The sequence below is a fragment of the Perissodus microlepis genome, chromosome 13, assembly GCF_051167445.1.
Source record: "Perissodus microlepis isolate ML-2025 ecotype Zambia chromosome 13, ASM5116744v1, whole genome shotgun sequence".
Taxonomy (NCBI): Eukaryota; Metazoa; Chordata; class Actinopteri; order Cichliformes; family Cichlidae; genus Perissodus; species Perissodus microlepis.
In genome coordinates, this window is record NC_140473.1 from 4,239,258 (window position 1) to 4,253,524 (window position 14,267).

General features: G+C 46.9%; 1 protein-coding gene across 2 annotated transcripts in view; it reads right to left on the reverse strand.

Moving 5' to 3' along the window:
* The window catches only part of bcl11aa (BCL11 transcription factor A a), a 53,360-nt gene extending 42,205 nt beyond the window's left edge, over positions 1-11,155 (reverse strand). Inside the window, exons 1-2 of one of the 2 annotated variants that reach the window (XM_084947838.1) lie at positions 10,768-11,155; positions 6,300-6,746 (exon numbers count right to left, since the gene is read on the reverse strand). In XM_084947838.1, the coding sequence (XP_084803964.1) occupies positions 6,300-6,746; positions 10,768-10,822 (502 nt within the window). In that variant the 5' untranslated portion in view covers positions 10,823-11,155. Of the gene's footprint in view, positions 1-6,299; positions 6,750-10,767 lie in introns of both variants that reach the window. The other variant, XM_084947837.1, reaches the window with a different exon arrangement.
* Positions 11,156-14,267: the final 3,112 nt, after the last annotated feature.

Consider the following 14,267-nt stretch of genomic DNA (forward strand, 5'->3'; position numbering starts at 1 on the left):
AAATACAGCAAACTGCTTTTTCTTTTCTCATCGCGCCTGCTGCTGTCATTGTTTTGGAACGGGGTTTTGCCGGCCATGATCATCTGGAGGTGGTGGGGGACGGGGGTCTTTTTGTTTCAACTGATCTGTCTCTGTGTTTGGCCGACGTCGCTGCGGCAGAGTGTCTGCGCCGCACTTCCCAGGGATCAGCTGTCAGTCAAAGTGTGTGGGCAGCGTGACGTCTTTCCCTCTGATTTTTCTTCTTTTTTTCACCCTTTGATGTTGTTGTTGTCTCTTGGTGGCAGTGGTGATTGCTGTCCATGCCCTGTTCTTTTTATATTTAGTCCAAACCCACTGCACATATAAAACTCATCACTTCCTGTGGAAGCAGGGTTTTTTGTCCCAGGAAGACTCAGCAGACAATGCTGTAAATAAAAAAACGGCTCTTGTATCCATTTTAAATCATTTCCCACAGAGCTGACAAAGCTGATTTGCACTGTAAAAAATAAACCAAAAAAAAGAGGTTTCCATGTTTTGATCTTCCCATTGCACCTTATGTAATTTCCCACTTCATAGACAGTTCATGCTCTTCTTCTACTTAATTCAAGTCAATTCAATTCACAACAGCAGGCACTTTCTACCCCCCTAACATTCACGAGGTCACCAGCAACCTGTTCAGGCCTAGGTTCAGGTTCACGTCTAGCCTTTTGTATAATATCTTCATCAATCCGACATACTCAAAAGGAAATCATACAAGAGAAGTAGCATGAAATACCTGTTTTGCATGAAGCTGAGATGCATTTTATCCCTGACCCTAAACAAGTGGTTCACCTGGCGGATGTGAAGAGGTTAATTAAAGTAAAAACTAGGCGACATTAGAGCGAGATTCCCAATGATCCGACAGTCCCCTGTGAGCAAGCACCTGACAAAAGTATGAAAGAAAGAACGCCACATTAAGGATTCTATTGTGTGATTTTAATCTATTTGTTATTAATATAATGAGCACTTTTTATTCTGCATTGATTATGCCATGATCCATGTGCAGAGGCATACTCAGCACATGTGCACACGCTCTCTACTCGTCTACTTACTCCAAAACCACCGTAAATGTAAACAGTGTAACATGTGCAAATTGAAACAGACGCTTCCTGCCCAACTGGGCGATGATTCGGAGGAAAAGGCTCCAGCTACTTTTGCAAAATGTTTTGCATAAATAGTAGAAGCTAGCACGCCTTTGCAACAATAATACATCTGCTTTGCATTTCATTGAAACGCTGCCATCTTCTAAGAAGCACTATAACAAAGTGAATCTGACGGTGACAAAGAAGCTCAACAGATCAAAGGTCACAGCAGCCGAGGTCAGCCTAATATGCGTCCAGTGTTTCAAAGAGTCTCTGCTGGAATGTCACTTTACTTTCCTTTGTTAGTCCTACTTCAAGAAATCAGCTGTTTAATGTCCCCTAGGGGAGTCACAAGTAACCCGGCTGATGTTTCTGTGATGTCATCAGGGTTACCTCACGAGTCAGCCTCACAAACCGCAGCAACCGGGTTTGAAGGATGAGGGGAAAGTCTTCTAGAAGCAGCTCTCGCTGCAAGGGCCCCCCTCTTTTCTAGGATTACGTAGATTTACTGTCATTTCAGTCGTCTGAAGGACTCACAAACTGCACGTGTACAGTCAGCAGTCAGATCTGATAAAGACTGTTTGGAAGGTTTGCCCAAAATAAACCTTTAAAAAAGTTCTACTTCTACTACCATCTTGGAACTCTCCACTACATATAATGTGCATGACGTAGAGGCAGCGAGGGTTACAAACGTCAGGACACATCGTGCTTTTGCTGTGTCACCATCCAGCTTTGCAGAAGTTCAAGATAAATAACTAGAGTGGCTCTCTAAATGAAAATCCAGGCTACGTTTTTGTTCAGCGCTGTGACTTATGTAAAAAAACTATGAGCATTATAAAACAGGATAAAGGGCGAATCAACAGGCTTGTCTTTGTTTTATTGCTACTCTTTAACACTCAGCACCAAAAGGCTTTTTTTTCCTTTGCTGCTGTCCATATGCAGAGCTTCAGTTACTTAATCATGATTTTTTTTTGTGAGCATCAAATAGAAAACATTAAGGCCTCTCTGAAGGATTATGAACTTTTCCCACTCATCTCAGTGTGCACCATGCTCTACCCTGCTGCTGATGTTTCCTCGCACACACCGGCAGCGTTTACGTTCGGCAGGCTTCCTTCAAGACAAAAGCCACATTCCCACTGTTCAAACGCTGCACTCGAGGCCGCTAAACAAAACGCAGTGAAGGGAAAGAATGAAAGAAAGATGGACATAAACAGAGGGAGGGGGCAGCAACAATAGATTAGTGATGGCAGCCAGCGTGTGAAATCTCTTTGTAGGCTCGCTGGGATGCGCCACAGCACAACACACATGGCCGCACACGCACACACATACACCGAACGTACTGTAATTGATTCAGTATCAATTGGCTGTCTTGGATTTGCATTGACTGCTAATGTTGCAGCGAGATCAAGAGAGAACGAAAGAAAAAGATAGAGAGACGCCAGAGCCAAAACAGAAAAAAGAGAGAGGACGAGGACAGACGTGAGATGGAGAGCGAGCGATCTGACACCAAGCCAGGCAATGAATGGGTGTTAAAAATGCACTAATGTGTATTGAGGTGGGCAGCATTAGCCGGTGATGATAAGCTAATTGCTAATCAGTAGATCATAGACTAACAATGCTCATGTTACGAGGCTTTGAGCCAGGATGGCTCCTCAGTGGGTTGACTAGCATGAAGAGCTGCATTTGCCTTTTTTTTTTCTTTTTTTTTTTTGGAAGGAAGGAAGGAAGGAAGGGAAAAAAATGGGAATGATAAATTTGTCTCAAGAAATGTAGCGATTTATCATCATGTCCAAGCGGCGATAATATCTGGGTTAATGAGCTAATATTGATAAGCTAATTCAGCTTATCAGCCAATAATTCTCAGTGAAATCACTGGTCAGTAAAGACGAGCAATTCTCCGCACTGGCCGTGTATCAATTTGAGCTCATTAACACAAATATTAGGACTGGTTTTCAGCCCTTTGTGCTAATTACGAGAAATCAACTGACAAATCAGGACAGCGCCGGAAAAAAAATGCATTTGCCGTCGAAGTAAGCCACGAAGAATTGATGCTAAAATTTCAATTTTCAAGCCTCTTTTTTTTTCAATTTGAGTAAAAGGAGCAAAGATGAAGACGCAGCCATTCACACGCAAATACACACACGCACACACACGCACACACACACACGCGCGGAAGCCCCACTCTTTTGAGACATTAGCGATGCTGTTTCTGAATGAGGGATGCCTCAGGGATTATAATCAGAATTTTCATCTCAGTCAGGGATTAATAGAATAAATGGGCAAGAGAGAGAGAGAGAAAGAGAGAGAGCACTAAATGTGTGTGTGTGTGTGTGTGTGTGTGTGTGGGTGGGTGGGTGAGCGTTTACGCAGGCTTTTTTGCATCACCGATCGGCATTTTGCCTGCACAGTCCTCACTCTCTCTCTCTCACACACACACACACATACACACACACACACGCACACAGGTGTGTGTCAGCTCTACTCGGTCGGGGCTGTTTGATATGTAAATAGCAGCGTTCCGGCACAAGTCGGACGCTTTGTGTTCCTCTGAGCCTCACAGCCACTCTGTGCTTCTCTGACCACAGACATATTTTACAACAAGCAGCCGGAGCATCATTATATACATGAGAAGATACATGCAGGAAAACGTATGCAGCGATTAAAAAAAGGGAGGAGGGGGTGCTATAAAATAATTCCTCCAATGTGAGATGAAAAATATTTGGTTGTTTCTAAAAGAAAGCAGATGGAGACGGAGCAACAACAACAAAAAAAGGGGGGAAGGGAAGGAAAAATGAAGATGGTATGGTCCTGTTTTATCTGATTTAAAAAGAGAGAGTAATAATGAGGCAAAAACTAAACCCCAGTAGAAATTCTGTTAGACTGAAAATACTGAGATTAATGACAAAGCATGTGTCTACAAGTCTGTAGATTTTTTTAATGGCATTAATTGCATTGCTGTTTTAAGGCCTATCTGTTGGAGCAGAGGCCTCATACACAGCAAGGAGGAAGCAGCAGCCCTCACCTTGCTTTGCTTGTGTGTGTGTGTGTGTCATTGTTTTTGGATGGCAATAATCTCGGCTGAAATTCCGGCAGATTATTACTTTTTCTTTCACATATTTACTCCACCGTGACAGTTTGAGGTCAATTACGATGAAAGCTATGGGTTTGGTCGGGATGGGAGGGATAAGAGAAAGAGGAGGAGGAGGAGGGAAACGCTGGCTTTGATTATCGGCTATCAGACTGAATGTGTTGCGCAAATTCAGCATGTGAGGTTTGTGCTGGTGTGCATCCAGCGGCTGGGAGAAAAGAAAAGAAGAGAAGGGAAGGGGGAAAAAAGGAGAGCGGACAGGGTGTAAATAAAGCAGACGGACAGTTTAAAGGCTGGGGTTTTCCTTTTCCAGACGAAAATTCCCAACATTTAATAATAATGCTCGGCCGGTCTCCCGTCCACCTCGACATCGACATCAGACAAGATATATAACGCTGCCTTCTGAGCGTACAGCTGTTCCTACCAAGACGTTCCCACACACAACGCTATTGAAGCCACCAGACGCCGGTATTATGATGTAAATCGCTCTAATAACCCAGTTTAACTGGTGAGCGTCTGAGTGTGTGTGGGAGTGTGTGTATGGGGGGAGTGTGCAATCAAACATGCAGACGCTACAGAAAGTGAAAAAAAAGTCTTTCTACAGCCGTAGAGACAAAGGTCAAAGGTCAAACCCATCCCGTTTCCTCACCTCCACTGTAAATTTTGAGCTGGTGGTTTCGATCACGTTTGTTTCCTCAAACGCTGAAGCGGAAAAAACAAACTGCAACATTTAGGATTCCCGAGTTATGTTCAAGCGACAAAGTGTGCTGCGTTTCAACGCGGATGCGTTTCCGCTGCTCCGCGTCATCTCTCTCTCTCTCTGTAACAGCTAATTTAGTACAGGCAGGCCGCCACTAAAAACTACTGCTAATTAAAATGCACGAGAAAAAAGAGAAAGAAAGAAATGGCGCCGCAACAAATAATTAGTGGCGTTAAGACGCTTTAAATAAACGACTTTCCCTCCATGAGCAAAACTTTTTTTTCTCCCCCCCTCCCTCGCTCTGCTCGCCTCTCATTTGATTCCTGGGAAAAGGAAGAGAGGCGGAGCGGCTAAAGTGGAGGAAAAATTGCCAGCTTTACCTATGAAGTCTGGCACGGAGGTAAACTCAGAGAAGAAGAAGAATGAAAGCTGATGGAGAGCTGGGCTGCATTTAGTCGGGTAAGATGTGGCGGTGGGAAAGAGGGGGATGAAAACCACACCAAGAGCAGGACACATCTGCTAGGGCCACATGAGAGGGAAAAACACACACACGCACACACACATTTCATGCACACAGATTCTCTGCACCCAAACTCAAAAAGAGGCCGCAGTTACTCCCCAGACTCAAAGTCACACACAAACACACAACTAATGCTGACCAGTGGCACCACAAAGTCAAGGTCACCCTTAGCTCTTTGCAACTGGCCTGTGGGATTTAGTCACTGTGGCCAAGCTGGGCAAACTGGGAAAACACTCACATTCCATAACACACAAACACACACACTGGAATTTTAGGGGAACTATAGAAGGGGTACACACACGCTTTTTGTTTATAAAAACACACACATGTAAAAAATTTTTAAAAGAAAAGAAAGAAGAGAAAGACGCCCTAAATCAAACCACAGGGCGTCAACACAGGTGAACCCTCGCCACACCTGTGTTGTTTGTCTCACAAAGCCCCCCACACACACACACACACACACACACATACACCTCACCCGCTCCACCCCCTTCTAACCACTAACAGCCAATCAGATTTCTGTCACGTGTGTGTGTCTCAAAAAAAAAAAAAACCCAAACAAACAAAAAAGCTTCCTTGGACATAAAATGTGAAATAATGAAAGCAAGAGCTCACGCTGCAGAAAGCACACACATCCGCTCATCTGCAGCAGTGAGCGCATCCAAAACACTGAGGAAATAATCTCGACAGTGAGCGCGTTAGAACACCTACGGGTGACATTTCTGACTGTGTCTTGGTCACTTTCTGGCTTCTGTCTGATTTGAATGGTTTGTTCACACTTAAGCTGATACTGAGGGGTCCTCTGGGGATATGATCTTGCCACATGGTGGCTGTGCTTGTATCCAGAAAGAGGTGATGTGTGTTGGTTGGTGTGAAAGCAGCTCTGGTTACCTGGGAGGGGCTCCTGTTTGGGGCAAATGCCCCGGGGTGATGAGAACCGGTCATCATCTTCATCTGCCAGTGTGGCCTGGACACCCACTTCCAGCCTCCGGCTGCGCAGGGAGCCCATTGCAGGCGAAGGAGTGAGGGCCAAGCCAGGGGAGGGTGAGGGGGGCTTGTCCAGCCCCCTGCCCACAGTGAGGCAGGGCGGACCGTGGCATCGCTTCCTCTTGTGCTCAATGAAGAGCAAGATGTCCGCCAGGGGGAAAGTGGCCTGGCACTGGCCGCAGGTCAGCAGGTCCTGCTCCAGAGACGGGTGAGCGTCATGACCCAGCCGGGCCAGCCGGCCCACGTTCGAGCCCGGGTGGTGCCCGTTGAGGCTGCCACTCTCCTCCGAGTTCTCCGAGCAGCGCTCCGACAGCTCCTCCGACGAGACAACAGCCGTGGAGAGGGGCTCAGCTGCTGGCGAGTCAGAGGGGAAGAGGGAGAGAAGAAGACAGGGGTGGGAGGAAAGAGGGAAATTAGAAGGCGATGCTTACTCAGAACAGAAAAGCAAAAACCACATGTTTATATTTTCCTTTTTTCTCTCTCCTGTAATTCGAACCTATTAATACAGTTGTTTTTTTGTTTTTGTGAGAATTGATGACAAGGAAGAATCCACAAAACCTCTCTCAGTGTGGATCACAGTTAGAGAGACACAAAGCTAAATAAAAGGTCGGCATGCGGCACGCACAATAAGGGGGGTGAGAAAATGTGCCTTGTAATGATAGAAAAGTATGTAATACAGGGAAAATGATTACAACGCGAGCCGGTGTGGATCACAACAATAAATGGTGGGAAATTCTATCCTGAAAAGCTGCAAAGCTCCAATCAGATTGCTCCAAGATAACAATTTGGTAGCCAATGAGAGCTTAGAAAATGATGCTTAAACACAGTATTCACTGAAAGAAAAATAAAATAAAAAAAACTAAAGATGTGGACGAGTTTGACTTGCCTAACCTTGTTTGTAGAGGGTTTGATCCTGTAATCAGCAGAAGGTAAAACTGTCACAAACATGTCCAACATATGTGCTGGGGAAAGGGAAGAGAGGGCAGGCTGCACGACGAGAGTGCGTCTGTGTGTGTGTGTGTGTGTGCACGCGTGCCCGTGTGTGCATGTATGCGTGTGGGCGAAATAAAACTCTTCTCTCAATCCTCGGCCTCGATTACATGTGGCTGACTTATAGTTCTTAGATACCAGGCTCTTGTACAGCGGGAAAATCGCCCCAAAATGAGCCGTTCAACCCGATTCCTCACCCCTCCGAGGCCGGATTAACTCCTCGCTGCTTTTTTTTTTTTAAGAAGCCTTTTGTGGAGGCCAGACTCGTCCTGCAGCAGGAGGGAGAGGAGCGGCGCAGTCGGCCGAATTAGGGAGGCGAAACGGGAGAACATAATTCACCGTCCCTCTTTTAAAGAAAATCTTCCAGTCCAAGGTGAAGAGTGTGACTCTGCACTAGCCGCCTGATGCGTGTTGACCTTCTTTACTCAGCCGCCAATTTCACATTTTAATGAACTTAAGACCACAGAGAATCAAAAAATAGATTTTAATTTTCACTGTCTGGCTGATTGGTACAGATTTTGTCTGATAACAGGGATAGGTTAGAGCTCCTGCGTGTGTGTGGGAATGCGTGTGTGTGTGTGTGTGTGGGGGGGGTCTAAACGTGGACTACATCCCCTCAAGGAAATATCATCAGAATGCCGCAACCCTGCGCGACATCTGTGCACAAACTGGGACATGAAGATAACATGGTAAATTCCACCAAGACCGCAGCCACTGCTGCTGCCCCATCAACACCCCCCCACCCCACACACACACACACACAATCACACTTCTCTTTGATTTAACTTGGGTCAACACAATGCCACACAAGTTACACAACAGCTCCCAGGAGGAGGAGGGAGGAAGAAGAAGAAGGGGGCATTAAATTCTCTGGATAAAACAACAATAACAACAAAATCTAATGGAAGCTGCATAAGCCCCTCACCTCTAAAGTTGAACTTGAGAGGGGATGTCTGGGGTGTTTAGCAGAGCATGAGGAGAGGAGGGCGAGAGACCTTAAATAAGATTTGATTCAAAAAGCATATGAACGCTAAATTCAACAAAACGTGTTTAAATGAGAGCCGTGTGTCTATTTTTAGAGCAGTGCAGGTAGATGAAATAAACAGGCAGAGAGGAGCAGAGAGGAGGATTATGTGTCTAAATCCACATGTCGGAACATGCACAATAAAGCTATCACATTTCCTAAAGGAGGGGGTGGAATGACTGTAAAAAATAAAGTTATAAATGTTTCATCAATTAGAAAATCATTTCAGCCAAGTCCACCGTTAAAGTTCCACCTCTCTCATCGATCTGTAAAAGTAGATGTTTAAACTGCTGGCTGACTGCCTCCCAGAATAATAATAATTTTTTTTTAAAAAATACCATCTTGGCAAAACATGAAAATGACTGATAATGTAGTTTATTCTAGAGGAGGAAACATCACTGAAAAAATAACCCAAAAAAAATCCAGGCTGGTCTGTATGTGTAAAAGCAAGCACTGGGGCTGCGATGAAAATGATGTTCTATAAAAAACAGAAATGTAATAAAAATTAAAGAAGAAGAAGGGAAAAAATCGATATTAAAAACACAGGTGCTAAAACTGAAAACTGACCACACGATGTTGATTGTTTTTTTCTGAGGCCAAAAAATCTGAATTGCTTTAGTAACAAAATTTATGCAAAAATAAAATAAGCGTGTGTGTGTGTGTGATGTGAGAGCTATAGGGTAGGGGGGGAGGGGTCAAAAGTCTGCAGAGGTGATGTATATTCTGAGTGTAAATAAATGATGCACAAGAACAATAAAAAAGAAAGTAGGTTTGAGGTGATGAAGAGGAATTCAAGATGGGGATGTATGGTGGAGGTGGTGTGTGTGTGTGTGGGGGGGGGGGGGGGTCTCCCTGCTTTTCTTGTTTTCTCCCCCCTCCCTCTTTCCTTCCCCATGTCTTGTACACTCTCCCTTTATTCTAAAGAGATCGCCAAATAGTAGCCCGTGCAGATAGGGGCGGCAGTGAAACTCATCAGGTTCAAGTCGAGAGCCGGATTTTCTGATCGCGCTCTGCCTCCTAGCGACGGCACGCGGTCATTGTGACTGTCACCCAACTGGACACACACACAGACTCATACAGAAACACACACTCTGTCTCACTCCAACAGCCTAACACGGGCTACAGCCAGTCAACATACCGAAACACCGAAGCGTAAAGATGCCCAAATTCCCTCGTTTTCATGTTTGCGGGCACTTTCCGTCGCTGAAAACGCTGCGAGGCGGCGCACCGTGCGGCACATGGCGCGGTGATAAACGCCACTTTACCAATTGCCCTGCAGTTTCTCAGCACACTCATCTGCTCTCTCTCAAAATATCACGCTGAAATAACTCTGATGAAGTGGAATTAATTAAAAGATCCGGCGATAAAAGAACGCCGTGCGTAAAAGTAGATTCTGTCCACGGAGTTCAAACAATTTTGTCAGTTTTTTTTCCCCTCACACACGCTGCAGCTCCAAAAACCCAACAGGCTGGCATTCATATCTTACCTTAGCTCTGTATAGCTTTGGAATCTATTTTTTTAAGTTGGTCCACATTTATCTCTGTGGAAGGAGAGAAAAAAAGACGAACAAAAAGACCGAGCTGGCTATGCTGTCGTCCTGTTGCTGTTTCTTGTCTTTAACTCTGAACTGCAGGAGGATCTGCACTTTCAGGAAGAAAGCCTCTCATCTAAACTAAACATCAATAAACAGCTTTTACACGAGAGGCACAGGGATTTTTTTTAAGTGTAAGAAAAATATCGATCTGTGTCGTCCGTGTTGCTGATACAGAGACTGTCAGACACGAGATTTTTGTCCCCCTCCTTCCCTCCACTCGATCCAAAAATCCACCTCCAAGTTTTTTTGTTTTTGTTTTGGGGGGTTTTCTGAAAATAATCCCAAAAAAAGAAGAGATGTGAGAGCGAGCAGATGAACAAGCAGCATGCAGAACTAGCACGCAGCGATATTCCGGGGTGAGTTCTCCACGAAGCTCCGCGGAGAGGACGCGCTCTGCTACCGGCAGCCCTGCGCGCTTCCACTGACCGGAGCGACCGCGGGGGCACCGGAGCCACAGCGAGTACATTTAACAGCCCACAGAAGCGAGAAGCTGCGGCGGGTTTATACCCACACACGCAAAACTTTTTCTCTGTGACAGGCTTTGAGGAGGAGGGGGGAAGAGATCTCCGAGCAGCTTTTACGCACGGAGGTGTCGCACTTTCTCGCCATGCTGTTTAAGTCCAGATGACCGCGGGTCCGAGCGGTGCGTCCGGTGTCCAGGAGTTCCAGCCTCGCTCCCGCCCCCTCCCCCCCGAAAAATCGTAGCTGAATGAAGTGAAAAGGGACCCAGAAATGACATTTTGTTTTTCTCATCTTTTACTTACGCGAAAAATCCCGTTTGCTTAAGTGCTGGGGTTTGCCTTGCTTGCGGCGAGACATGGTGGCTGGCGGCGGCGGCGTTCAGCGCGGATCACATCGGGGAGAGCCAGGGTTAGAGAGGAGACTCCGGTGGGGCAGGAAAAAAAATATCTTCATCCAACGCCTCTGACATCCACGAGAAGAGGAGGCGGAGGGGCAAGGGGAGGAAAAAAAATAAAAATAAATTAGAAATAATATAAAGATGGCGCGGAGGCGAAGATGGATCGCGGGATCGCCGTCATGGCTTTTTTGAGAAAGGAGAGCAGAGAGAAAAAAGAGAGAGAGTGAGATAGAGGTGGATGGAGAGAGAGAGAGAAGGGGAGAGAGATGGAAAAAATGGCAAAAGCCCCCCCTCCCCCCCCCACACACACACGCCACCCCTCCCCTCAACCCCCCCTCCACCCCCCACCCCCCTCTGAGCCGTGCAAGTTCAAGTGCACGGACGTGACGTTCCCGGCGAACTTGAACGTCAGGCGATGGACAGACACCCGACATACAAAAACATGGGCAGGGCCGAGGCACCCGAGTGGGAGTGGGAGTGGGAGGAGGGACGGACGGGACGCGCAGTAACAACACCAATGGACGGTCATTAGAGAGAGAGAGAGAGGGAGGGAGAGACAGAGAGCTCGGAGGGAGGGGGCTGGACATGAGAAATAGACCCGGTAGAAGCCAATGGACACAGAGATCAGGGGGGCCGGACAAGAGGCACTTGGAGGGAGGGAGGGGAGTGTATGTGTGTGTGTGTGTGTGTGTGTGTGTGTGTGTGTGTGTGAGCGAGAAAGAGAAAGAGAGGCAGAGATGTCTAATGAAAGCAATATGCAGAAAGAGAGAGAGAGGTGGACGCAAAACAGGGCAAGGGAAACCGCGGACAGGAGCTCACTGGAGGGGGCGGATATGATACTGCTGCATATATACAGGAAGAGAGAGCGAGAGCGCGCGCGCGTGTGTGTGTGTGTGCAAAAGTCTGTCGCATGTAGCGGCTTCTGTTCGAGAAAAGCGCGCAAAAATAAGAAAAAGAAGAAGAATGGACACAAGCTCACCTGGACCGTGGACGGCATGCGCACGGACAAGCATGTGTCCTTAAAGTGCAGGCTCGGAAGGTTTTTTTGGGGGGGGGGGTATCAGACAGAGAGATGCATGTGTTAAAATGACAGACAGCAGCTATCCGGTTGCAGTGAACAGGACAAACTGGTCGGGCAGCCAAAGAAGCACAGGCACCGTCTATAACCTGGGTGGCTTCACATGCGCAAAGTGGGCTGTATCACTGCTGACCTCCCGCAGTAATAATAATCACAATAATCATAAAACACACACTCGTGTTTTGGAACAGTGTTAAAGTGTCAGACTCCAAAAGCCTAAAAAGTTTAACAAATTATTTACACGAACGTTGTTTTATGACTGTTTAAGTGAGTGAGGCAGGCTGTACAGCACACTGATGCGCGATCATTTACACCAGCCTGACTTAACAAGGTCAGAGGAAATCAAAGCCTTCACTCCAACTTACAAACAGGGTTTGATTTTTAGTACTGATTGATTTTAAGAAACTGCTTCGTGTCCTGAAGATCATGCTGGGGTTATTCACGCGAGCGTCACGCACACTGTGCAGAACTTTAACAGAGACATGAGCGTGTATTTTGAGTGGGGGTGTGGGGAGTATGTGCCCACACACGATGGGCACTACAGGGTCAACCCATTGCTTTCTTTCTCCCTATCCAAACTGAAGCCTCTCGCCACCGGCGGGACAGTTAGTGCCCGCTGTAACAACTTTGAGATGAGCCTTAGGTTCGAGCTGCTTACGGTACAGGGGAGGGTGTTTTGCTGCTGCTGCTGGTGGTGGAGGGTGGAGAAGAGGAGAAGGAGGAGGAAGAGGAGGAAGAAAAAGAAGAGGAGGAGGGGGGGGGAGAGCTTGTAAATACTCTGGTAATAAAGGGGGTTTGGTGATAGAACGGCAGCAAAGACGCGACTCCGCCGGTTTGTTCGGAGGACGCACAGAGGAGAGAGTACCGCCGGGGCCGGGCGGAGGAACCGGAGAAGGAGATCGCTGCGGTATACCGGGAGGGGGAGAGAGGCAGACGGAGAGGATCTCCCGGGGAAAAGAAGGTAGAAGCTCGCGAAGCACCAGCGGCTGCTGAGCGGGAGGAGAGAGGAGGATCCGGCGGCTGCTTCTGGAGACCCGGAGATACGCGCACTGACCGCAGAGGACGCGCACTTAATACCGAGGGGGTGGTGGAGGTGGAGGGAGGCAAGGCAGAAAGGAGGAGGAGGAGGAAGAGATGAGTGGGGGTGGGGGGGGAGAAAAAGAAGAAGAGGAGGCGGAGGTTCAGCGTGACCAGTGAGTGAAAAATTTCTGCAGGTTGCAACTCGCTGCGTGGCTTATTAGACCGACCGGTTGCGAGGCGAGAGTGTTCACGTGTGTGTGTGTGTGTGTGTGTGTGTGTGTGCCGGGGACGCGTGCACGACGATTATCCCACATAGGGTGATTATCCCGTTTGCGAGCGTGTGGTGAAGTTGAGGCAGATTTAAAGCTGAGCGGAGCAGACGGGTTAGATTTACGGCTCAGAGTTTGATACGAAACAGGAGAGCAGCAGTAAACTACAACATCTGCGTTATTATTTAAAAGTACAATAATAATAATTATAAAATAATCATAATAATAATCCGTGTTACGAGCTATTCTGTGTGAGTGTAAATAAGAGATTTGTGGATTATTTAATCCAGCGTGTCAGATTTTAACTGTAACCCGTGTGTGTATGTACCTTTGCGTGGATTAAAATATCACAGTAAGTGACATTTAGTTATTTATTTATTGTAGGCAGGCAGTGAAAAGCAAAGGAATCCAGTGACGACGGAGAGAGGCATAAACCTTTCATTTTTCTGTCTTCACGGAGCGCGTTTTGTTTTGTTTTCTTAGGCGTTACGTGGACGTTCATTGTGGATTCCCGGGTTTAGTTTGTGCAGTTAGGGAGACGTTTGTAGCGATTTGTTGTTAGAAATTTACTCTTTTCCCCCCTGAGGTGTGCATTAATCATTCAAAAGCTGCGTTAAAAAAAACAAACTCCGTGCTGAATGTTTCCTCTCTGAAAGCGTTAAACACGGGTTAAAGGTGCCTCTCATTTGATAAATGACTTGGTCCGTTTCAAACTGGGATAAACCGGGCTGGGTGGAGTTGGGGTGGAGTGGGGTTGTTTCGCTCTCGGTCCGGGGCATCTGGTATCCTGGGTGGCCTGTTGCTCGTGCTGGCGACAGGCGGCCACCGCTTCCACTAAACCTGATCCTGTAACTGTAGAAGGTGACACGCGGAGGTGCACCTGAGTGAGAGAGAGCAGCGGAGAGAGAGAAAACATCCAGGAGCAAGCTGGGAATCTGTCACGTGACTGATCACTGTGGACAGGTTGTTCTAACTTCCTGATCAGCGTTTTTTTTTTTTTTTTGGGGGGGGGGTGAAAATTGGCTCCGTGTGATAAAC